Below are 26,921 nucleotides of genomic sequence, written 5' to 3' on the forward strand. Positions count from 1 at the left end.
GCTGGTGACTATTGAGTAGCGCAGACAGAGAGAGCTCACTGTACTAGTTGCCCACACAGCATTCTAAAAGATAAAACCCTATATTTTAAAAAGGGTGGGATGACAGCTTCAATATAGGGTGGAAAAAAAAAGCAAGGGGGGATGAGAGTAGCAGAAATATGAACTGCGAGCTGCAAAATCTAAACAAATCTCAATTGAGAGCTTTAAGATTCCATTTTAAGGTTCTATCTAGTGGCTACTAGGTGGTTTTTCTGCTTATCCGGATTTTAAAAAACACACTGGTTCATGGCAATGTGAGTATTCTGTATGTGCCAATCATCAATTACTCCGAACAATGCTTTTGAAAATGGCAGCTCCTGAAGCATGTAACAGAATGGGCATGTCCATCCAAGCCGGTCTTACATGAGTCTGAAAGATAACTTAATGATTCTCTGTACATTCTATGTAGAAAGGCCTCAGGTCTCCCATGATATGGAAAGTGGCAAAAGGAAGAAATAAAACTGTGTTTAAATATGATCCCCAAATTTGCATGTGACAAAGAGATGTGCACAAACACACACAAGCACACAATAGAAAAAAAACTCAAAATGTTAATGGTGGGTGCCTGTAAGTGGTAAGATAACATGATTTTTATTTTCTTTTTTTTTCTGTGTTTAAAATTTTCTACCTAAACATACTGCTGTAATCACAAAATCTATTGCTATCATCAAAAAATTAACTTTCCTTAAAAACCTTTAACTTTTAAAAATCTCATCTTAAATGTAACCATCATTTCACTGTTTCCTATATATTAGTGGCCTAGGAAAACAATTCCTTCTTCTATTTCACATAGCACTAGACTTCACCAACTTTTAAACTAAAATTACTCTTTAAACCTTAGCAACCGCCTTCAGCAACAAACCCCCGTAAGCTGATCATCTAACACATCGCCTCAAAAAGAAAAGACATTACAAACCTTTCGGTGAAGGAAAAGTGTTCTCCGTTCCTTTGCCAACAGGGGTAGCTGGCAAAGAAAGTGATGCTTGGACGGCGGAGTCCATCTTTTCACAGTCTAGAGTTGGAGAGCTAGGAGCCGACTTTCTAGTTACTTCCTGTTGTCTTTCCCGAACTGCTAGTTCTTGCCTTAAATCTGTAAAATATTGCAAACAAGGGCAGGAATACTCACTAGAGGGAGCAAATATATCAAGCAAAGTGACATCTAAAATGTCATAAAGGGCTTCTTCCTAAATTACTATTTCTCAAAAATGAATTTCCTATTTAAGTATAACTTTCATTTCTAGGGGAATAAAAATGGCAAAACTACTGTCTAAACGATCTTTTAGAATTTAAAAATGCTATAACCTGAGAGAAGTTACTTATGCTTATATGCAAAAAGAAACAGTGCAGAGTCCACAGTACAATTCACACAAAAGTAAATATTCTTCACCAACTTATTTGCTTTTATTTTCAAATGATGTAGTTTTGGGGTTATTGCAAAATCAACTAAGTGCATTTTTGTAATTTTAAATGGGCTGGCATTAACTATTATCACTATGAAATATTTAGTTTTAGAAAAGAAGTATTCAGAACGGTTTAAATTTTTCTCATGCTTTCAAATATTGAGGGTTTTCTTTCTTTTTTGAGACAGAGTCTTGCTCTGTCGCCCAGGCTAGAGTGCAGTGACACAATCTCGGCTCACTGCAACCTCCACCTCCTGGGTTCAAGTGATTCTCCTGCCTCAGCCTCCCAAGTAGCTGGGATTACAGGTGCCCGCCACCACACCCAGCTAATTCTTTTTTGTGTATTTTTAGTAGAGATGGGGTTTCACCATGTTGGTCAGGCTGGTCTCGAACTCCTAACCTCAAATGATCCACCCGCCTCAGCCTCCCAAAGTGCTAGAATTACAGGCGTGAGCCGCCACACCCAGCCAATGTCGAGTTTTTAACCCAAAATTAATGTTATCTTTTCCAATTATGCAATTTAACTTACAGAATATTTGCTTGTGTTAAAAAAGGAACAAAGTCATCCCCCTTTTGGGTATGTATCCAAACGAATTCAAAACAGGATCTCAAAGAGATATTTGGACACCCATGTTCACAGCGGTATCATTCGCAATAGCAAGAGATGGGAGCAACTTGATGTCCATCCACAGATGAACAGATAAAGAAAATGAATACATACAATGGAGTATCATTCAGCCTTAAAAAAGAAGGAAATTTTGTCACATACTACACATGGATAAACCTTGAGGACATTATGCTAAATGCAATAAACCAGTCACAAATACTGTATAATCTCCCTTATATGAGGTATCTAAAGTAGCTGAACTCATAGAAAGTAGAACTGTGGTTGCCAGGGGCTGAAGGGAAGGGAAAATGGGTAGTCACTATTCAATAGGTATAGTTTCAGTTTTGCAAGATGAAAAAGTTCTAAAAATTTGTTTACACAACAATTTGACTATACTTAACACTACTGGACTGTACACTTTAAAATGATTAAGAAGCCAGGCACAGTGGCTCACACCCATAATCCCAACATTTTGGGAGACAGAACCAGAAGGATCATTTAAGGCCAAGGGTTCAAAACCAGCCTGGCCAACATACTGAGACCATCTCCACAAAAAAAATGTTTTCTTAATTAGCTGGATGGGGCCAGGCGCGTGGCTCACGTCTGTAATCCCAGCATTTTGGGAGGCCAAGGCGGCCGGATCACGAGGTCAGGAGTTCGAGATCAGCCTGGCCAATATGGTGAAATCCCGTCTCTACTAAAAATACAAAAATCAGCTGGGTGTGGTGGCGGGCACCTGTAATCCCAGCTACTCGAGAGGCTGAGGCAGGAGAATTGTTTGAACCCAGGAGGCGGAATTTGCAGTGAGCTGAGATTGCGCCATTGCACTCCAGCCTGGGTGAAAGTACGAGACTTCGTCTCCAAAAAAAGTTGACTCTAAGCTTCTTCTGGCATAGGGACAGTAAGGTAAGGGAGGATAAATACAGTTGTCCCTCAGTATACATGGGGATTGGTTCCAGGACCCCCACCTACACCAAAATTGGCGCCTACTGAAGTCCCACAGTCAGCCCGTATATATGAAAAGTCAGCCCTCCATATACAGGGTTTTGAATGCCGTGAATACTGTATTTTCAATCCACGTTTGGTTGAAAAAAATTCAGAGTATAAGTGGGCCCACACAATTCAAACCCATGTTGATCAAGGGTCAACTGTATTCTTTAAGTTATAAATTTTACCTCTTGCTTCATCCTTTAACCTCTGTACAGAGACCAACAAAGATTCCTTTTCATCAAGTTCACTTTCTAAAAATGCATTTCGTTCAATGGCCTGATTTAGCCTTTGTTCAAAGTCTTCCAGTGAAACTATTGTTGCCCTAAAAAGAAAAATTAGAGTACACGAATTAAATAAATAACATGTGCAAACAGATAGTACAAAAGGAAACTGTCAGTTTATCTCGCGACACTTCCTGACCTAGCCAGCCTGGCCCCATTCAAACAAGATGATCTTGCCCCTTCCTGACCACTGCTGGCACGTAGTGTCTCTATCAGTTGGGCAATATATGCAATACATTCTTTTAAATTCCCATCTATTCCTTAATGTTCCCTACAGAAAGGCTATTTGTTACACTATTTATATCTCCACTGTGTTTTGAACACAATACAATCAAGTTTACACATTTTCAGAAAGAAAACTTTTCAAAACTTGTAATATATGTAAGAGTTTGTTTAAAACATTAAGTCCCAAGTCAGGGAACCTAACTAAGGCCAATTCACACTGACTTCTTAGAACTAAATCAAAAGGAAAACCGGAACTTTCCACACCTAAGTAACAAAAGGACCAGAAGCTATTCCCTTTGCTTTCTGCAACCACTCAGACATTTGCATAGGATGTCCCTTTGTAACTTCACTTCAGCCTCTGATTGGTTCCCCCCCCAGCCCCCCCCTCCCCGCAACCAATCTGGCTGCAGCCTCCTCTATGCCCTGGAGCAGCAGCTTGCCCACTTTTTTTTACTAGGGTATTAAGATAGTGAATGTACATATCTGTCACCCCCAAGGGTAGTGACCAGACTAGCTCGGCATCTGTAAGTTTAGCATCATGTCAGTCACTTAAGACTCACTGGATAAATATTAAGGAAGGAAATACCAGGAAACAATTATAAAGTAATAGGAATTAAGTTTGGAATGGTTAAGAAACAACTAATTACAGATGCATAAAAGTTTGGCAACAGTGATAGCAAGCCACTGCACGTTGTTCAGAAATTTGAACTGAAATCAACATTTTATGAAAATTCATCAGTCAGTATTAAAAGAGAATAAAAAGGAATAGAAATATAAAGATATATCAGCTAGAGGATAACTACAGAATCCAGGTATAAGATATGAGGACCTACAGGAAGTATGGAAGTGTTAAGAGCACAGAGGGAAGATGGGGGAATGCATGAGACAGTTTAAAAAATAAATACACAAAACCTAGGCTGGGTGCAGTGGCTCATGCCTATAATCCCAGCACTTTGGGAGGCCGAGGTGGGCAGATCACTTGATGGCAGGAATTCAAGACCAGCCTGGCCAACATGGCAAAACCCCGTCTCTACTAAAAATACAAAAATTAGCTGGGTGTGGTGGCACATGCCTATAATCCCAGCTACTTGGAAGGCTGAGGCACAAGAATCGCTTGAATCTGGGAGGCAGAGGTTGCAGTGAGCCGAGATCATGCCACTGCACTCCAGACTGGGCGACAATGTGAGACCCTGTCTCAAAAAACAAAACAAAACCAATAGGATCAACCACAGTATATGAAAGAAGGAAAAAAGAAAAATTCAAAGAGAAAGCTTTGAAGGGCGTTATCTGGGAGATGAGGATTTGGGGTTCCTTTCCGTCCGATGAGTTACAGGTGACATGAAACACCAACAGGAAATGTTCTGGGACTAAGATCTAGGGGAAGAGCCTAATAAAGATTTTAATCACTAATTACCAAGGTGGTTTTTTTCTAACAAAATGCAGTCATTCGTTTACCTTTTGGCTCGCTCCAGGTCGTCGTTGGCCTGCTCCAGCTCTCTCACATACTTATGCAACTGCTCCTTAATGGCCCGAGTCTGACTTAAATCATCTTCTAACACTGAGACCTGCTTATAGCTCTGTGCATATTGATGCTCTAGCTTCTCCTGAGGGCATCAGTATAGGAAAGTACATGTCATTAATATACAGTTCTCTTTACTAAAGAGGTAACTCAAGTTAAAAGGGTGGGGGGGAAACCCAAGGAATTTACCCACACTCTTGTAACAATTACTTTAAAAACAACTAAATGACACATTCATTCTAAGCGCCTAAACTCATGTTAAATTTTGTCAACCATTCTCCTCTCAGAAAGAAACCCAATAACAATCTCTCTGAAAAGAATATAAAAAACCCTTGCCTCAAAATCCGCAAACTTGTTAAGGAAACCTCTGGGTTTTCAGGCTAAATGCGGCCCAGGGTAAGCACAGAGTTCACATTCCCTACCTTTCACCTGCCCACCCAACCTTCCCAGAACCCACCCACTCCCCAGACACTAAACACCCTCAAGCATGTGGCTACAGTAGATGGTAAAGGGCAGAGAAAGGGGTGAATCCTTTTGCTCCTGAAAATTCCTTTTTAGAAGGGAAATTTTTAACCCTAACTAAACTCCAAAACTGAAAGGGCTATGAACAATAATGAAATAAATGCATATTCCCTATCAATATAATTGTAAACATACTGCAGAACGAGGCAACCTATCTGTCAAAACAAATCATCAGGCAGCTTTTGAAAATTATAGGAACTATAATATAATATAGCTAGGAATATTATAGCTAGACAAGTGACAACTACAAAGTTTCTAAGTGAACTCCTAAACTCTAAACCACCTTTTCCCCTGGTTCCATGAAAGAAAACATTTTATTCAAAAATTCACTTTAAGCGTTTTTTTCAAACTATTTTTTGTCGCCTGCTGCTCTTAAGCACCTGAAAAACATATTTCTCATTTTAATAAAACTCAACACATTAGACCCCAGCGTCTACTGCTGCAATTACCTTTAATGCCTCCACTTCATATTTCAGTCTTTGGTTATCAGCCTGCAAGTCTCTATTTCTTTGTTCAGCCTGTACTAATTGTGCCTCCAACTCTGCTTCTAATTCTCTGCTTCCTTCCTGGAATTCAACTAGCTCATCCCGAGCTTCCTGGAAGCTAATCAGAAACAAAGTGGGAAAGACGAGTTACACTAAGAACCACAAGGATTGTCTTGGAGGTGATTACAGAGCAATTCGATAATTTTTGCTTGAATGCTAATGCTCTCATAAAATATACTAAAGACAATCTGTTTTGCATCTCTTACTGTATATATTCAGGGTTCAATGAAAACGACAAGCCCAAAAAGGAGCCACAAGTCAGTGATTACAATATTTATGAAAAGTAAGGCTACGTGGCTCAATACCATTAGCTTCTTCCACCACAGAACTCAGATGCGAGAAAAATGCATTTTTACTTTCATTAAAGTAACAAATTTGGCATTTCCTTCTACCATATTCAACAGAAATCACAGATATTTTCACATCACAATACAATCGTTGCATGTATCTCTAAATATATTTATTCTCATGACTATTTCAAAATTAGGTAGTTATTACATTCACTTCTGTATCTTTTTTTATTTAATGCATTAATAGAGAAGTACATGTTACTATGCCATAAATTAGTTTAATATTTAGATAACTTTTTTCAATATAATTGACTTTCTTTGTAATTCTATTATTCTATGCATTTAAAAATATTATGCTGAGGAGTCCACAGGCTACCCCAGCCCATTAAGACATCTATGACACAGAAAAAGATTAAGAACCCTGCCATAGATACACACCTTTCATATCCACTGGCACAATAGAATAACTGACTTCGGTGATAATAATGAAAGGGCAGTAAAAGGTTTGGTAAGACTTAGTAAACTCTGTTAACCAAAATAGGAAAATGTATCAATATTTTATTTAGCAAGATCCCATTTTTAAAAAAGAAATTTGAGACAAGTTTTGTTGCTTAAAAGGTTGTTGCCTGAAAGTTCTCCCAACCAAATAACTGAAATTTTATAAAATGTTCCATACCCCTGAAGCTTCTCCCCCTCCCTCAAAGCTTTGCTGGCTCCAGACACTGATCATGCTTGCCTGAGGAGAACGTAAAGTCTGTTCTATGGAGCCCCAGACAGCTTATCAGAATCTCCAAATGACCAAAATGATGAGGCAGAATCAGTGCATGCAAAACAGGCCAAAGATGGCCCCGCCTACTAAAAAGCATAGAAGAGGTAACAATCAGAAGAAATCATAAATGACAGTTTTCCTACTATTTTAATAATTTGAACAATATAAAGACTTATGGCATGTTTACACTATTTAAATACAACCCATGTGGTGACTGTTTGTAGAATCTCAATCCTAGAATCCTAAATCTGCAATTCTAAATTTAGCTTTATGTTAAAAAGAAAAATGCACAAACAAGACACAGTGTATTCCAAATGCCCTCCCCTACTTTTAGTGTGCTTTCCAACATTACCTTTGCTTATACTTCAAGGAAAGTTCCTTCCAATAAGCAGTTTCCTCCTTTAAACTTGAAAAATCTGGTATATCTTCACCATCCATGATCAAGAAAGCCTGTGAAATATTAAAGACAAACTTAACAAATTAGAGAACAGAGAAATCTAAGCACAAGCATAAAATCTGGGACAACACTGAACTGCAGCATTTTGGAGGGAATAAAACATGAGAGATTCCAGTGGTTAACTCTCTTCAAACTCAGGCACGTCAATCACTCCACTGCTCCACTCTCAGGGACCACCAATACTGTGATTGAGATCATGACAAAGGTCCTTTGATACAAAGCGACAGGAGGCACTTTTGGTTGCAGCATAGGTGCTGGGTGACTTGGGCCCACAGAATCATCCTGCACACAGAGTTGCAGCAGTTGGTTTAAGGCCACGTGGTCTTCTGCGAATCGGGAGACAGAAACAAGCTTATTGTCAGAGATGCTGCTACCGCATGCATGCTGCCCTTCCCAGGTATACAACTGCTTCAAAACATCTGCTTGGAACATTTTATGCCAGGTGACCCTACTAGAAAATCAGGCACCACATTCCCAATAATTTACTATTATCAAATCTCTAAAAACCTCCTGTTAATCATCTTTTAAGTCCAAAGCTTCCTTCCAAAAGTCCACTAATCTCCAACTTCAATGATCTCTCTCTCATCCTGGTTCTTCTCTCCCAAGGCATTCAGAGAGGAGAAAAAAAGCGATTTAATTAACTAACATTTGAACTGGCTACCTACAACTCCCAACTGACCGTCAGGCCCACTCTAGAGGCATGCCTACTGCTTCCTAGCACCCCCTCCCCAGGCATCCCACTCTATATTCTGGCAGTACTGTTCGAAACTGTCTTAACACACCAGGCTCTTTCAGGCATGGAAAACTACTCCAGGTTTTCTCTACCTGGAGTGGCTCCCCTAAATAGGAAAACTACTATTTATCCTTAAAACCTAATTGTCATCTTTTCCGAGAGGTTTTCTTGTCCTCAACTGGACAGCATTAAAATCTCTTGCATTCTTTGCTACCTCTGTACCCCACACATGCTTTCACTGATATTATTACCACAGGGCAATGCATTTGCTTACACCTTTGTGTTGCCTGTCAGGCTGGCTTACTTATTTCCGTCTCAGCCCAATGCCTGCACAATAGTGGATACTCAATGATATTTACTGAATTAAACCATAATTGATTCAACCTATTCCATACTAGGCAGCAAGAACTCAAGACCAGCTTTAAAAGTAAATTAATAGGCTAGGTGTGGTGGCTCATGCCTGTAATCCCAGCACTTTGGGAGGCCAAGGTGGGCGGATCACGAGGTCAGGAGATCGAGACCATCCTGGCTAACATGGTGAAACCCCGTCTCCACTAAAAATACAAAAAATTAGCCGGGCGTGGTGGCAGGCGCCTGTAGTCCCACCTACTCGGGAGGCTGAGGCAGGAGAATGGTGTGAACCCGGGAGGCGGAGCTTGCAGTGAGCCAAGATTGCGCCACTGCACTCCAGCCTGGGGGACAGAGCGAGACTCCGTCTAAAAATCTAAAAATAAATAAATTAATTAATTAATTAATAAAAACCTGGAGATGCAGAGAACTTGGAGTTTATCTAGCACAAGCCACTCAGGAAGGTTTAGCAAAAAAAAAAAAAAAATCTTTTTGAAGGAATGAATGGTTAAATCTCTCCACATCATCAAACATAGAACACAGTGGAAGTTCAATAAATATTTGAATTGAGGCTGGACACGGTGGCTCATGCCTGTAATCCCAACACATGGGGAGGCTGAGGCAGGAGGACTGCTTGAGCCCAGAAGCAGTGAGGCTGCAGTAAGCCATGATTTTGAGGCTGCAGTGAGCCATGATTGTGCCACTGCACTCCAGCCTGGGCAACACAGCAAGACCCTGTCTCTAAAATAAATAAATAAATATGTGAACTGATTTATAATCATCCTTTCAATATTCCCTCTTGACTTTCAAAGTACCACTTTATTAACATCTGAATTCCTACTTCAGGAATGGAGTAAGCAAAAAGATGTGCGGGTAGTTTACTTCCACCTTACAATGTACCACCATATATTAAATCAATATTAGAAAACCTATCATTATCAGTTAGACAAAATTATTAATCTGATACATGGGCAGCCACATTCAGTCACTGACATAGGCTCAGTACAGGCTCCACATCAAAGAATAGGGAGTTGATGGGATTTATTGGGAAGAACCTTAGAGATAACCACTGCACACTAGCTACCTCAAATCATCATTATCCAGCCCTGAAATATAAATGGACAACCAAGAGCCATCTGACAAGTAAGAAAACCCAGTAGCATGAATAAGAAAATTTTAGGACCTAGTGAACTGAGAGGAAACAGACAGTTCAGGAAATGAGATTTTTTCTTATACAAGAACTCAGAAGGTACTAGACAAAGACTTTAAAAAAAAAGTCAGGAGGGCTACCTCCTACACACTTCCTGAGACAAGTACAAAAGAAGGGAGAAAACCATGACCTGGACAGCATGGGATGCAGGAAATAGGGGCTCCAACCTAGGGCTGCAATGAAAAGTCCCAGGATGAAGCCTAGTCCATCAGGCCCATAGAATGCTTCAGACAGATGACACCAAGAAAAATAAGGAATCCCATAGAACAGATAGCATAGAGCACAAGTGAGAAGCTAGATATATTTGAGGTTGTGGTGAAGACATGTTACTCTACTGTCACTAAGAAAAAGAGAAATTTAAAAGCTCAGGAAAATAAAAAAAGCAATAGAAGAAAGTCCTGATCCCTATATAAAGCATTTTGTAAGTTAATGATTTCAAGTCTAAAACTTGTAATGTATTGATTTTATCTTATTTGAAGCAACTGGGATAAGTTCCATAACTTTATAGCCATCGATGAACTTCCTGTTTTTGGTCTTAGCTTTGCCTTGAGTCCCATGTGCTGCTCTCTTGGAAGGTTCCAGGATTTGGCGAACAAAATTGTATTCTCCTTTTTTATGTCCCCTCTGGTTTTGTAGCCTTTGATGATAATACCTCTCAGCCTTGGTCTTCCCAAAGTGATTATTTCTTGCCTTTTTAGCCTATAATGATTTGGCAGCCATCTCAGTCCCTTAAATATTTTGTCATGCTTTGTATTGCCCCTAGATTACCTATCTGCCTTTCTGGGGCTGAGTGCCTAGTGCTGCTTCTGTACTGAACATTTTATTCACTGGTCGGATCATTTTTCTTTTTTCAGTACTCTTTCTGTTACTGTGCAGCATTTGATGATATTGCTAGTAGTGTGGCCCATGAACCGGTATCATTATGGAAGTTCCTAATGACTGTTAGATACCTTCCTTGGCATCTAACATTTATTTGAAGGTATTTGAATGTGGGGCCAATTCTTCTACGAAAAGAGTTAGGATTGTTTTGAATCTGTAAATGTTATTCAGGAGTCCACTTCAAAACATTTCCACGTGGGGGTATTTTTTGTTGGTTTTGACCCATTTATATAGTATCAGAGGACATACTAGCAGTTAATGCTTTGAAGAGCACCTAGTTAAGTAGTAATCCCTGAGGAATAGCATTGTTTACCCCTCTGGATGTACTGCGAGTATCCATTTGTCTCTGACTTTTGGTTCTTGAACAGGGACATATTCTTAATACAACACCAACTTTTCCATGAGTGTCCCCTGATAACTCAGGTTTTTAAATAGCCTTTTGCATGAAACTTTTTGAGAATCTAGTTCTAGCCCTTGCATCCTCTTTGTCCAACTACTTACATTCAGTGTCAAGTAATTCTAGCAAAATTATTTTACTTCACACACATTCTTTATTTTTTTTTTTTTTTTTGAGATGGAGTCTCACTCTGTTGCCCAGGCTGGAGTGCAGTGGCACAATCCTAGTTCACTGCAACCTCTGACTCCCAGGTTCAAGCAATTCTCTTGCCTCGGCCTCCTAAGTAGCTGGGATTACAGGCACCCACCACCATACCTGGCTAATTTTTGTATTTTTAGTAGGACGCGGTTTCACCATGTTGGCCAGGCTGTCTCGAACTCCTGACCTCGTGATCTGCCCTCCTCGGCGTCCCAAAGTGCTGGGATTACAGGCGTGAGCCACCGCGCCTGGTCACATTCTTTATTTTCTTGCTGAATCTCATGTGAATTGAATGTTGACCACAACTTTTCTAATCAATAGGCTATTTTCATAACCCGCTTATTGGCCCCTCTAACAGTATTATAACCTATGTTGGATATCATTTACTAAAAGGACCATCATCTCTTCCAGATCAAAACAATTTAAAACATTTAACCAAGAATAAGTCATAGGAGCAGCATAGCATAGTGGTTAAGAGCCCAGACCGGGAAGCCAAACTGCCCAAGTCTGAAGTCAGACCTGGAAGTTCAGACTCACTACTGATGCATCTACTCACTACTCGGGTGACCTTGGGCAAGTGACTTAATGACTCAGTGCCCCATTTCCTCACCTGTAAAATGGGGATAATCATTAAAATGAGTTTATGAAGTGAGCTAATATTTGTAAAGTACTTAGGACAGAACCTGGCACATAGTAAAAACATAAATGTTCATCAAGCTATTAAAAATTGGTAGTTCGATAGCAGACCTTTCAAGTATGACCACAAAGCAAACAGGCTTCAAAATTTAAAACATGCAAATGATTCTTTAAAACTGATCATTTCAGGAATATATGCATATTCCAGTGATATCACCATTGCTGAAAAACATTTCCAAAACTTCTTTTTTGGAATAGCCTTTATGAGCCACATTAAGAACAAAGCAGGCGAACAAAGCAGGCCAGGCGTGGTGGCTCATGCCTATAATCCTAGCACTTTGGGAGGCTGAGGCAGGCAGATCACTTGAGGTTAGGAGTTCAAGACCAGCCTGGCCAACATGGTGAAACCTCGTCTATACTGAAAATATGAAAAAAAAAAAAAAAATTAGCTGGGTATGGTGGCCGGCACCTGTAATCCCAGCTACTCAGGAGGCTGAGGCAGGAGAATCGCTCAAACCCGGGAGGAGGAGGTTGCAGTGAGCCGAGATTGGCCACTGCACTCCAACCTGGGCAACAGGGTGAGATTCCATCTCAAATAAAAGAAAAAAAAAAGAGGCCGGGCACAGTGGCTCACACCTGTAATCCCAGCACTTTGGGAGGCCAAGGCGGGCGGATCACGAGGTCAGGAGATTGAGACTACCCTGCTAACATGGTGAAACCCCGTCTCTACTAAAAACACAAAAAACTAGCTGGGCGTGGTGGTGGGCGCCTGCAGTCCCAGCTACTCGGGAGGCTGAGGCAGGAGAATGGCGTGAACCCGGGAGGCGGAACTTGCAGTGAGCCGAGAGCGCGCCACCGCACTCCACTCCAGCCTGGGTGACAGAGAGAGACTCCGTTTCAAAAAAAAAAAAAAAAAAATAACAAAGCAAAAACTTCTTACTTTGTGGTCACACCTCATCTTTATTGCTTCCTAACTGATATTATCCAGCTCTATTGCCCTACTTTTACCCATCAGATTTACTCTTTTTAAAAATCAGATTCTGGCCAGGCACAGTGGCTCGCGCATATTAATCCCAGCACTTGGGAGGCTGAGGTGGGAATGTCAGTTGAGCCTGGAACTTCAAGGCCAGCCTGGACAACATGCTGAAACCCCATCTCTAACAAAAATACAAAAATGAGCTGGGTGTGGTGGCATGCACCTGTGGTCCCAGCTACTCGTGAGACTCTGGTGGGAGGATCACTTGAGTCCAGGAAGTTGAGGCTGCAGTAAGCTGTAATCACTCCACTGCACTCCAGCCTGGGTGACAAAATGAGACCCTGCCTCCAAAAAAATAAAAATAAAAATCAGATTATTTACAAATAATAAAATTTGCTACCAGTGCAGATACTCAAACGACAGTTTCAGGGGCTGTTATACAGTCTGTTCAGTTTGCTTCAAGTTACACTGGGAGGATGTGTTCACTTATTTCAAACTATGTAACTGGAGATATTCAGGCTATAGAAAGTTAGCTAATATAGAAAACATACTGCTAAAACAATGCTCTAATGGTACATCCACAATTTTCTGAAGCTAGAATGAAGATAGATAATTATGTATTATTGGCAGGGCACGGTGGCTCACGCCTGTAATCCCAGCACTTTGTGAGGCTGAGGCAGGCGGATCACGAGGTGAGGAGTTCGAGACCAGCCTGACCAACATGGTGAAACCCTGTCTCTACTAAATATACAAAAATTAGCAGGGCATCGTGGCGTGCACCTGTAATCCCAGCTACTCAGGAGGCTGAGGCAGGAGAATCGCTTGAATCCAGGAGGTGGAGGTTGCAGTGAGCCGAGATCGTGCCACTACACTCCAGCCTGGGCAACAGAGGGAGACTCCATCAAAGAAAAAAAAAATTATTATTCTCTGCCCGCCCCCACCCCATCTTTCTTTAATACCAGATCTCAATATGGACACAGTCTCAAAAGCATGACAATTTTTACGTAAAGCATTATCATACTGTGTATGACCTTCAGAAATCTAGCAACAATCAACTCATTTGAGTTTAAAACAGCTGTCCAAAATGTCTTTTATTTACAAGGAAATTATTCTTTGTACAATGGTAAGAAAATCTATTTTCAATGATATTGTTTCTGGTTAACAGTTCTAAAATGGACTGACGTTAGAAGAGTTCTTTCAGAACTCACTGTTGGCAATATATGCCTTTTTACTGAAATTCTACTACTCTCAAAGGTGACATTTACAGAATTTTTAACTATTCAAAGTTGATCATAAACACGGTCTCTGTTTGATTCTATCAGACTTCTTTTTTACTTTATGGAGTGCTCAGAAACTTACGTCAGAAGTAATTTTAAGCTTTAGTAACCAAATTTATCTCAGCATGGTTTAAAATGAAAACAAAAATAAGTTGTTTTGCAGATGTCATGAAAGCAAGATCTAAGTTTTAGTAAGGTTCCTACTTATTTTAAGCTCCTTATCCAACTTCAATGTATTTAATTTAAAAAAATCAAAAGAACTACAGCTTCAGAAGATTTAGCAACTTCTGTCTGGATCAAGTCAACCTCTAACCAGGGCTGGCCAAAGGTTTTGTTTCCCACGCACTCTAATTTTAAATAACAATAATTTTAATAATGATTCAGAAGAAATACTTCACTTGGTTTCCCTTTACTTCTCTTCCGCCCATGACTTAACGCTGCACTGTGCCCATCAACTTCACGATTTAGCAAAGCCATTAACCAGCAACTCCTGAACAAGCTTCACAGGAAGATTTTTCTCACGACTGAGCAGCAGTTTTCATCCTAGGTGAGTTTGCTCAAAAATAATTGAGTAAGTAATCTACCAGCTTCTGGCATATTTTTGGCAAGTCACATTTTCTGCCTTGTTTTGTAGCTGAGAAGGGTATAAAAATCCCACGAAAAGAAACCAGAACTCCGAGCCTAGAAATGTAAATTATGATCCAAGCTAAACCACTCACCAGTTGGTTGAACCTAAGTATAAATCAGTTACCCCCATCCCAGCTCCATTTCTCCATCGAAATGGCGATAACATAATCAGTTGCAACCACAAGGTGATGCGGTTCGAAAAAGATAGGAAGAAGAGTGGTCTGAAACGTGTAAGGGTGCCACGTAAATAGAATGTAATAATCAGTGGTGACAGAACTCTCACCTCCTTTGCAAAACTTAAAGGGTCATCTCATGGCTTACAGCAAGAAAAGAGTCGAGCACAAGTAACCCGAGCCCGTTGGTGACACTTTGCCGAACTCCAGGGGGAGGATGATTAGCAGTTCCGGGCGGGAGTCAGGAGAATGCCAATCCGAGCCCAACGTGGGCTGCTCGCGCTCTCGCCCCCCATGGGAGAGAGGCACTGAGAGATCAAAATGCAACCCCGCTCCAAGCCACCCTCGCAAATGAAGGAATTTCGGAGAGGGGGTAGGAGGAGGCGGGCTGGGCGCGCCGCTGCCACCTCCGACTGGGCCACTCCTTGCGCCGCCAGCGCCCCAGCCCACGGTGCCACGTCCCGGCCTCCGTCACCGCCAGCCCTCACCCTACCCGGAACGGGGCACATCCTCCGGAGGCCACCGGAATCGTTCCCTTGCAGGCGCCCCTGGGGGGCCACACATCGGACCAGGGAAGGGAGGGGACAGTTAGAGCGGTTGGAACAGTTGCCCCCAGGCTGGCCGCCCCAGAACCCGGCCCGGCCCGCCCCGGCGGAGCCTCAGACACGGCCCCGGGCCGGAAAGGCTCCCCAAGGGCAGGCCTCGGCGCCGCCGGCCCAGCGCAGCCCCTTAGGGAGCGGCCCCGCGCTGCAGGCTCACCTCCAATGTGTCAAAAGCGCATGTTCGCCGCCGCTCAACCGACGTCTCCGCTCCGCCGGCCCGGCCAGGCCCGCCCAGCCGCTCGGCTCAGCTCCCCTACGCAGCCCCGAGCTCCACTCCGCGTACCTCCGCGCCCGGCTCCTCCCCGACACGTCAGGGACTGCCTGGGTGTCCGAGGCCATTCTGTGACGCACGGGGGCGGGGCTCGGAGCATGCGCGGCAGCGCACGGGTATGCGGGGCGGGGCGGGGCGGGGCGGGACTGGTGTCACAGGGGGCGGGCCAGAGCCCGGCGCGCTCACGCCAAGCTGACGGCGTCCTCTTGCGCAGGCGTCCTCTTGCGCAGGCGCTTCTGGACTCTGCGACTGGCTGGTTTTGGCTTGTGCAGTTCCCTGAAACTGCTATCCGGGAGAGTGGTGCTAAGACGGATGGGAACCTGCCTTCAGTTTTCTGGCCACCAAGGCCCTTCAAGTGTCCATGTGTCTGTGTTCCCGTTTATAAAATGAATCTCGGCTCATAGTTCCCCTCCGAGTCCATTCCCCCTGCCCGAACACCCAATGGAACACCAGGAGCATTCTAAGCATCACTCTCACAAAGCTCTGTTGTTTTTACAGAACTTCCACTGTTTACATTTTGTATTTGTTCTCATCTTCCTCCAGTAGAATTCTAAGTTCTATGAGAGCTAGAACCTCTTATGCCTTGCTCATCCCAACGGATAACTTGGTTCTAGGCAAAGTGGACGCTCAAATATTTGATGAATGAATGAATGGATTCGTTGGCACAAAGGGGATTTTATATTTGCCCATTTATATATTGTATATATCTGAGCATATATTCATTTTTGTATACATGCGTGTACGTGTGTGTATGGGTGTGACTTTCTCCCCTCCAGGTCCCCCAAGAAATGGAGTCCTATGTATATATGTATACCTCTTACAATCCATCTTGGTTTTTGTTTGTTTGTTTTTGAGACGGAGTTTCGCTCTTGTTGCCCAGGCTGGAGTGCAGTGGCGCGATCTCGGCTCACTGCAACCTCCGCCTCCCAGGTTTAAGCGATTCTCCTGCCTCAGCCTCCCTAGTAGCTGGGATTACAGGCGCCTGCCACCACGCCCGACTAATTTTTGTATTTTTAGTAGAGACGGGGTTTCACCATGTTGGCCAGGCTGATCTCGAACTCCTGACCTCGTGATCCGCCCGCCTCGGCCTCCCAAAGTGCTGGGATTACAGGCGTGAGACACAGCGCCCGGCCCCATCTTGCATTATTAATGTTTATATGTTTTTAGTATGTAAACACACACGTGTATGTGTGTGCGCGCGCGTGTGTACTCCCTAGCGGACTTGGAAGCAGGCTGGAGGCGATACTAGCTCAAAAAGGAGGGAAAGAGGGATAGGCAACTTACATAGGGAGTGGAAACTTAAAGGAAGAGATTCATTTTAAAAACAATTTTAAGAACTTTTGCTGTATAATGTACAAGGTAATCCTTTCTTTTCTTTTTAAGAGACGGGGTCTACTGTGTTGCCCAGGCTGGTCAAGAACTCCTGACTTCGGCCAGGCGCTGCAGCACTTTGGGAAGCCGAGGCGGGCAAATCACCTGAGGCCAGGAGTTCGAGACCAGCCTGGCCAACATGGTGAAACCCTGTCTCTACTAAAAGTACAAAAATTAGCCAGGCATGGTGGTGGGCACCTGTAATCCTAGCTACTCCGGAGGCTGAGGCAGGAGAATCGCTCGAACCCGGGAGGCGGAGGTTGCAGTGAGCACCACTGCACTCTAACCTGGGCGACAGAGTGAGACTCCGTCTAAAAACAAACAAAACAAAACAAAAAAGAACTCCTGACTTCAGGCAATCTTCCCACCTCAGCCCCCCCAAAGTCCTGGGATTACAGGCACCAGCCTCCATGCGGCACGCAATGTAATCCTTTCCAATTTCAGTGCTTTTAGGATTGGATTTGTGGGTGTGAACACAAAAATAATGTGTAAGACATGCCTCAAGGTGAAAACAAAGTGAGCCTAGGAGGCCCAGTTTATATTTTTGAGGGAGATGGACATAAACGGGAACAATGCAAGATGGATTGTAAGAGGTACCCAAATCAATAAAGATCAGAGAAGGGATTAATGGGGTTTGTGGGAAGGGTAACATATTACATATGCCTATTATGAATAATATTATGAATAATATGCATATTATGAAAAAACTATGCATGGATTTCCAATTTTTTTTTGCACAGGGCCAAGCATGGTGGCCCATACCTGTAATCCCAGCACTTTGGGAAGCTGAGGTAGACAGATCACTTGAGCCCAGAAGTTCGAGACCAGCCTGGGCAGCACAGTGAGACACCTGTCTCTAAAAAAAGAAAATAAATGTTTGCACCAAAATAAATTTGTTCTAACTTGCTATAACATGTCTGAACAGGATCTAGCTTGAAGCACCAAGAAAGATAAGAAATCAGTTTGAAGAGAGTCCCTATCAGAACACATATTCTACAAAATTGAAGCAATAAAAAATACTAAATTTATGGTGAAGCCTGGGTGGAAAAATGGTGGAATCATTGATGCTTTATAAAAGCGTAAAAGGACAAAGCCCCAAAAGAAGTCAGCAGTTTACAAATGGATAATTCATTTTAGGAAGAAACATGATGATGTTGAGGATGAAGCCCACGGCAGCAGACCCTCCACATCAATTTGTGAGGAAAAAAAGTAATCTTGTTCATGTGCTAATTGAAAAGGATCAATGATTAACAGCAGAAACAATAGCCAGCACCACAGATATCTCAACAGATTTGGCCTACACAATCCTGACTGAAAAATTAAAGTTGAGCTAACTTTCCACCCAATGGGTGGCAAAACCATTGTGCCCAGGTCAGTTGCTGACAAGAACAGAGCTTTCAAAATTTCACACATTTTAAACAAGTGGGATCAAGATCCTGAAGCTTTCTTTTTTTTGGAGAATTGTAACCAAGAATGAAACTTGGCTTTACCAGTACAATCCTGAAGACAAAGCAGTGGCTACCAAGAGATGGAAGGAGTCCAGTCAAAGCAAAGTGAACCAGTCAAGAGCAAAAATCATGGCAACCATTTTGTGGGTTGTTCTAGGCATTTTGCTTGTTGACTTTCTGGAGGGCTAAAGAATAATAATGTGCTTATTATGAGAGTGTTTTGAGAAGATTAGCCAAAGCTTTAGTGGAAAAATGCCCAGGAAACCTTCATCAGAGAGACCTTTCCACCATGATAAAGTTCCTGCTCATTTCTCTCATCAAACAAGGGAAATTTTGCAAGAGTTTCAGTGGAAAATCAGTAGACATCACCTTACAGTCCCAATTTGGCTCCCTCTGAAGACTTTTTGTTTCCTAATCTTAAAAAATCTTTAGGCCAGGCGCAGTGGCTCACGCCTGTAATCCCAGCACTTTGGGAGGCCGAGGCAGGCGGATCACGAGGTCAGGAGATCGAGACCATCCTAGCTTACACGGTGAAAACCCGTCTCTACTAAAAATACAAAAAATTAGCTGGGTGTGGTGGTGGGCGCCTGTAGTCCCAGCTACTTGGGAGGCTGAGGCAGGAGAATGGCATGGACCCAGGAGGCGGAGCTTGCAGTGAGCCGAGATCACGCCACTGCACTCCAGCCTGGGCAACAGAGCGAGACTCTGTCTCAAAATATATATATATATAATATATTATATATATATGATATATAATACATATTATATATCTATATATTATATATAATATATATTTTATATAATATATTATATATATATTATATATATATATCTCTCTCTTTAAAGGGCATCCATTTTTCTTCAGTTAATAATGTAAAAAAGACTGCATTAACATGCTTAAAATCCCCAGATCCTCAATTCTTTAGGGATGTACTAAATAAATGGCTGATATCATGGTTACGAAAGTATCCTGACCTTGGTTGGGCACAGTGGCTCACACCTGTAATCTCAGCACTTTGGGAGACCTGGGGCAGGCAGATCACTTGAGGCCAGGAGTTCAAGACTAGCCTGGCCAACATGGTGAAACCCCGTCTCTACTAAAAATATAGAAAAATTAGCTGAATGTGATGGCATGTGCCTGTAATCCCAGCTACTCAGGTGGGTGAAGCTTGAGAACCGCTTGAACCTGGGAGGTGGAAGTTGCAGTGAGCCAAGATCATGCCACTGGGTGACAGAGCAAGCCTGTTTCAAAAAACAAAACAAAAAAAAAGGTGTCTTGACCTTGAGGGAGCTTACGTTGAGAAATAAAGTTTATATCTTTTAATTTTATCTTTTAATTCCATTTTTCTATGAACTTTCCGAAGTTCTCTTGTATGCACTGGCAATTGTGCTGAACACTTGGTCTGCTTAATTTCATCCTCACAGTAATCCCATGAGATAGGTAGTGTTATTCCCATATTTTAAATGAGGAAACAGACTCAGCAAGATGAAGTTTCCCAAAGTCTCTCAACTAGAAAGATGAGGCCTCAAGCCTCAAACCCACCCTGTTCGAATTGTCTAACTCTCCAGAAAACACACTATTAACAACTATTATATTGCTACTCAAGAAGGGGGAGTATTAGCAATTACTACCATGTATTGGGCTAGAGCACTGTGCTAAGTGCTTTACATGCTTTCCCTCCCTCAGTCCTCACAATGAGCCTGTGAGGCTGTGATTATTGCTTCCATTGTACATATTGTAAACTGAGACCCAGAGGAGCTAGGGCTTAAACTCGAGTAGGTCTTACTTCAAGGCCAGTGGCCTGGGACAATGAACTGGTACAGCTTGTTCAGGCTCTGGGGCTCTGCTTCCCTGGCTGAAGCTGTGCTCTGGCTGATGAGATCACAGACAGGGAGGGGATGAATGAAGGCTTTCCTGTGGACCTGGTGCCAGGACAAAACAGTCCTATCCCAAGAGGAAAAAAATTAATAAGGGCTGCGGCTCTCTCCCTGCCTCCTGGCTGAGGTGCTGGGAAACGCACTGAGTCATCTAATGGCAGGCCAGGCCCCTCAGAAAATGTTGGCATCATCTTCCAAGCTGCCACCCCTCCCACGCGGCCTGGACCCAGAACTGGTGTTTGTCAGGACTGGACTATTGGCCTTATCTTAATGAATGGGCTTTGCATGGCAGGATTCTAAGAGGTGCCGAAGGGCCCAAACTGATGTAATTCCTTCCCTCTTGTGGTTGAGCTTTCTCCCTGGGAGATGGGCCCAGGGGCTGGGCATGGCAATTAACCATCAGCAACCTTTGCCCCAGCCCCTGCTTCCAATATACCAAATCCAGAAAAAATAAAGTGGAAAGGAAGATGGAAATCAGCCCCAAAAGGGAACAGAAGTTATAAAACCAGCCCTTGTGGTGGTAAAAAAGGTGAGTGAGGGCTGCCCTACCCTCTGCCTTTATAAATCATTAGGAAGGGGTTTGCCGAGGCATGGGTCCCAGTACAAGGTCTTTCTTGGATTGAGCCAAAGAGGTTAATGTCACAGTCCCTGAGAGCATGCATGAGGATCCCAACATATCTCCTGTCACAAACTCTGAGATTCAGGAAACAGAGGCCAGATTCCACCACTGGGAGGGGTGGAGGTTGACCGGCTACCCTAAGAGAGATCTGGGTACAAGCCCGAACTCTAGCTAGTAAAGATGCTGGACTTCGGCCACATCACACACTCACAGAAGGTGATGTAATGCACACAGGCCCACTGTGGAAATTCTGACGAGATGGGGCATACTTAACTGTACTGAATCAGGTGAGCAAGACATCTCAAAATCAGCTTCAACCTAATCTCTCTCTATTCCTTTGGCCAGCATTTTTTGCTAATCTCTAAGGGTATAGATCTAGCTGGGCAAGGGACACCCACTGACTGGCCAGTTGCTAATGGTCTGGCAAATATGTCCACCAGATGTCCCACCACCACCTCCAGCTCTACATGCCGAAACCCCAAACAGATTTTCCTTTGCCCCAACAGAAATTTCCAAAACAATTTTCATGTTTCTGCCTATGGTGCCATCATTCCAGTCAGTGAGGCACAAGGCACTCATCCAATCCCCCTAATCATTTCCCTCCCCAGCTTGCATCTACGCATGTGGTCACCAAAGCCCAAAGACTTTCCCTTCCTAAACTCAAGTAAATCTAGTCATATTTCAGTACTTTCTTCCCACATCGCCCATAATCCAAAGTTTCTTATTTGTCTGTCCCTCTCTCCCCAAACTTCTCTCCCTCGAATTTCTTCTTGTTTCAGCCCAGCAGTCCACACATAACCATAAGAATAATCTTTCTAAAATCCCACTGTATGCAGAGCATCCCTGGCTCCAAAACTTGTTTTGGCATCTTGTTACCTTTGTGATAAGGAACAAAGTAGTCTCATACTCAAGGCCTTCCCAAAGCAACTCCAGCCCACTTCTACGGTCTATATCCTATGGATCACCTCTCTAGGTCTGGCCAGACCCACCAGCATGGTCCCCCAAATAGATGATTCCCTTCCTCTATGGGCCTATCTTGTTGACTTCCCCTGCCCTTTACACTGCAGCTGCTCCCTAGGCTTGGCCAACCCACCTTCTCCTCTGCCTTTTGAAGTCTCACTCATATGCTAGCTCCTCCAGGAAGCCTTCCCTGATACTCAAAGTCCCAAAGTGAGCACTCCTTCCTCTGAGCTCACATGGAGCCCTACACAGTTCACAAGAGACTTATTAAACATGGCCTTTTGGTTACAGAGATGTCCAATCTGCCCCAAGAAACCAAAACTCACTGAGTGTAGGGACAGTGTTGATTGTCTTAATATATCCCCAGCAACAGGCACTTAGCAAACACTCATTTAATATGCTTCAACGAAAGTGAAAGAATGAACCAATGGTCTGGTGACTATAACTTCAAAGGCAAGACTGACAGAACATTCTGGAAAATACCCCAAATCCTGAAAAAAATCACCATAGACAGAGATTTTCGCTGGTGTGAAAGGCTGAACTTAGATGATATAGGTTACAAAGGAACTAAGATTTGGGTCATAGGCAACTATGCCTTTTCTCTAGCCTAAATCTTAAACCCAGGCCATAGCGTCTATAATCCCTAATGCAATATCCTTTGCTTTTGTAATTAAATAATATTAATAATAATGTGTTTTTAAAATCTTAAAAATAGGCCGGGCGCGGTGGCTCATGCCTGTAATCCCAGCACTTTGGGAGGCCAAGGCAGGCAGATCACAAGGTCAGGAGATCGAGACCATCTTGGCTAACACGGTGAAACCCCGTCTCTACTAAAAATACAAAAAATTAGCCGGGGGTGGTGGCGGGAGCCCGTAGTCCCAGCTACTCGGGAGGCTGAGGCAGGAGAATGGTGTGAACCCGGGAGGCGGAGCTTGCAGTGAGCCGAGATCATGCCACTGCAGTCTGGCCTGGGTGAAAGAGTGAGACTCCATCTCAAAAAAACAAAAATCTTAAAAATATACACTTGGGGCCAGGCATGGGGGCTCACACCTATAATCCCAGCACTTTGGGAGGCCAGGGTGGTCAGATCACGAGGTCAGGAGTTCGAGACCAGCCTGGCCAGTATGGTGAAACCCCATGTCTACTAAAAATACAAAAAGTAGCCGGGTGTGGTGGCACATGCCTGTAATCCCAGCTACTCGGGAGGCTGAGGCAGGAGAATTGCTTGAACCTGGGAGGCAGAGGTTGCAGTGAGCCAAGGTCGCACCACTACACTCCAGCCTGGGCGACAGAGTGAGACTCTGTCTCGGAAAAAAAAAAAAAAATACACACACACACACACACACACACACACACACACACACACACTCTTAAGCCTTGAGGCGAGAAGTGGTTTTATATAGAGAGAAAAGTCTTTCATTCATTAGCAAGGAGTTTAGTGCCTGCTGAGGACCAGGCACTGTTCTAAGCCACGGATATCCCACCACAACTTTAAAAAGCACCCCCAACCCCTACCCAATATAATTAGCTTATATTCTAAAGGGAAAATAGACAATAAGCAAACAGACTAATCTATTTCTGCCAGGTCATGAGAAATGCTATAAAGAAAAACAACCAGGGCAAAGGATATAGTGTGGCAGGGCTGCTGCCTGAGTGAAAATAGGGCTTAATATTCATAGGATTCTCTTCCTCCGTAAAGTTGTCAAGGCCCTTAAAACCAAAGACTGCAATATAAGATGTAACCAAGATGTGAAATTTTAAAAGAACATAAAAGTACATGCAAATGCCTTAAATAGAGAAATGCATCTTAATTTTTCATCATAACATTTGTCACTGACTGGGCACTCAATAAATATTGGTCGTATAAATGGCTTGCTGGGCGGTCCACAGAATGCCAGAGCCTTCAACCAGGAGATGAATTTCCCCCTCCAAGACTTTGGGTGGTTTTATTGTTTGTCTGTTTTTTGTTTTTGTTTTGAGACGGAGTCTTGCTCTGTCGCCCAGGCTGGAGTGCAGTGGCGCGAGCTTGGCTCACTGAGACCTCTGCCTCCCAGGTTCAAGCGATTCTCCTGCCTCAGCCTCCCGCCCCCGAGTAGCTGGAACTATAGGCCTGCACCACCACACCCAGCTAATTTTTTGTATTTTTAGTAGAGACGGGGTGTCACCATGTTGGCCAGGCAGGTCTTGAACTCCTGGCCTGAAATGATCTGCCTGCCTCGGCCTCCCAAAGTCCTGGGATTACAGGCATGAGCCACCATGCCCAGCCTCCCTTCCAAGACTTTGAATGGTAACCAACTCATGTCCGATTCAAAAATGCTCACTATGGTTCGGTCCCTGACCCAGCCAGCCACAAACAGCCAGCCTGGGCTATTCCTATACCCAGGAATAGCCCAAAGGGAAAGAAGGTTCCATTTGTTGTCTTTATTGCATCCTCATTAGCTTCTGGAGCAAACAGAGCTCACCGACCACTCAAAGCAGCTCAGACTCCCCAAACCTCAGCTCTCCCATCAGTTTATCCCCACACTTTCAAACTCCAGTTGGCTGTAAGTCAACAGAAAGGCTGGAATTGGGTAGAGATGAATTTGCTATGCAGTGTCTTAGGTTCCAAGCCCCCTTCCCTTTCCTTCCCTTTCCACTGTGCCTGAGAATGCGGCCTGCTTCTGGCCCTTGGCTCCCTTGCCAGGAAGGTGCTTTGCCTTGTGCAGGCCGCCAGGTGTAGCCTGCTGAAAGGTGGCTTTTAGAAAAGAGAAAAATGAGAACAGTTTAGGTTGCGGCTGAAACAGGCCTTCCTATGAAGGTCCTGCCCTGGGTGATGGTACCTGGAAAGAAAGAGACCTCATCCTTATCTGGGGGGGTAAACTGAGGTTTCAAGAGCCTTTAATCCCCTATTGAGGTTTGTCTGGCCTTTTCTCCCCTATTGATGGAACTTGATACCCTGCCATGCTCCCATGAATCTCTGGCTAGTCCTAATTTCTTCCCAGAAGGCTCCCTCAACTGTGGACTTCCTCCTGATCTGGAACCTCATGGTTTTCCTGACTTCCTCAAGCTTCAGTCTTCACTATCTCCTTGGCTCTCATCCTGGCCTCTTGACAGGCACTACCCACACCCCAGAGTGGCAGCTGCCTCCCAAGAAAAGGATGGCATGACACTGTTAATTGCTCATTGGGTTAACACCTGGCAACCCCAAGGGCTGTTGACATCACACCTCCATAAACAGTGTGACTGTCCCTGGGAAAAAATGATATGTGCTCACATACCTTTATACAGACAAGGTGGCGCCAGGTTTACCTACTCCCAAACTAGACTAATGAAATGACAGGGCTGAAAAGAAATGGAGTGTTTCTTACCAGTCTAAGCTTATTAAGCAATTTCAGCCCGATTCCCATTACCAGGTAAGCCAATGAGTCAAAGTTGCCAGGACCAAAAGATCATGCTTCCAACCATTCAACAAATATTTAATGAGGGCCTGGCCCTGTTCTAGATGCCTGGCATAGCACAATTAACAAAAGAAGCTAAATTCTTTCCTTCCTGGAGATTTTCTAAAAATGAAAAAACAAAAAGAAGGAAAATAGAAGGGAAACAGAAATAGACAGAGAGGCCAGGCTCGAGGGCTTACTCCAGTAATCCCAACACTTTAGGAGGCTAAGGTGGGAGGATCACTTGAGGCCAGGAATTCAAAACCAGCCTGTGTAACATGGCGAGACCCATCTCCACGTAAATTTAAAAATTAGCTGGGCAAGGTGGCTTACATTTGTAATCCTAGCTATTCTGTAGCCTGAGGTGGGAGGATGGCTGGAGGCCAGGGATTTGGGGCTGCAGTGAGCCATGATTGTACCATGGGTTGGTTGCCTGGGTAACAGAGCAAGACCTTAACTCAAAAAAGAAAAAAGAGAAAAAAAAAAAAAGACAAAAGAACCCTGAGTATGTCAGCAGTAACAAGTGCTAAGGAGAAAAAATTAGTCAAGGTTTTTTTAATATTTTACATTTAAGGTAGCATCTAGGGCAGCGGCCATGACTTATTTATCTCTGGCCCCAATGCCTGGCATGTTATGGGCAGTTAACATTTATTCAATGAATAAAAGCTTTCAATGATTTTTTTTTTTTTTTTTGAGACAAGGTCTCACTCTGTCACCAAGGCTGGAGTGCAGTGGTTCGCTCACAGTTGACTGCAGCCTCGACCTCCTGGGCTCAGGTGATCCCCCGACCTCAGCCTCTCAAGTACTTGGGACCACAGGCATGTGCCACCACACCCAGCTAATTTTTGTACTTTTTGTAGAGATGGGGTTTCACCACGTTGCCCAGGCTGGTCTCAAACTCCTAGGCTCAAGCGATCCTCCACCTCGGCCTCCCAAAGTGCTAGGATTACAGGCATGCGCTGCTGTGCCTGGCCTCAAAGCACTTTTTTAGTTTAGAACTCTAATAAAGAACTTCCCTTTAGAAACAAGCAATAAGAAGCAATTGACAAAATTTTTAAATGCAGGTGGTTAAGAAACATGTGAATCATATCCTGCCTTGATCCTAATCAAACACATTCAAAGTAGGACAGCAAAGAAGAGAGTCTATATTTCATCCAACAGGTATAAGAGATTCTAAAACATTAGACTACAAATGCATACAAGAGCACTGAGAAACGAGCACCCTCGTGAAAAGGGCCAAGGAGGATGTCACAGTTCT

At 43.4% G+C, this 26,921-nt stretch overlaps 1 protein-coding gene across 5 annotated transcripts in view; it reads right to left on the reverse strand.

The window, feature by feature from the left end:
- The window catches only part of NDEL1 (nudE neurodevelopment protein 1 like 1), a 55,049-nt gene that overhangs the window by 16,368 nt on the left and 11,760 nt on the right, over positions 1-26,921 (reverse strand). For 2 of the 5 annotated variants that reach the window (XM_063798058.1, XM_016930576.3), the window contains exons 1-6: positions 15,858-16,062; positions 7,540-7,637; positions 6,033-6,186; positions 4,998-5,146; positions 3,222-3,358; positions 956-1,129 (exon numbers count right to left, since the gene is read on the reverse strand). In XM_063798058.1, coding sequence (XP_063654128.1) covers positions 956-1,129; positions 3,222-3,358; positions 4,998-5,146; positions 6,033-6,186; positions 7,540-7,625 — 700 coding nt within the window. In that variant the 5' untranslated portion in view covers positions 7,626-7,637; positions 15,858-16,062. 5 annotated transcript variants of the gene reach the window in all.

This window comes from Pan troglodytes, chromosome 19 (assembly GCF_028858775.2).
Source record: "Pan troglodytes isolate AG18354 chromosome 19, NHGRI_mPanTro3-v2.0_pri, whole genome shotgun sequence".
Lineage (NCBI taxonomy): Eukaryota > Metazoa > Chordata > Mammalia > Primates > Hominidae > Pan > Pan troglodytes.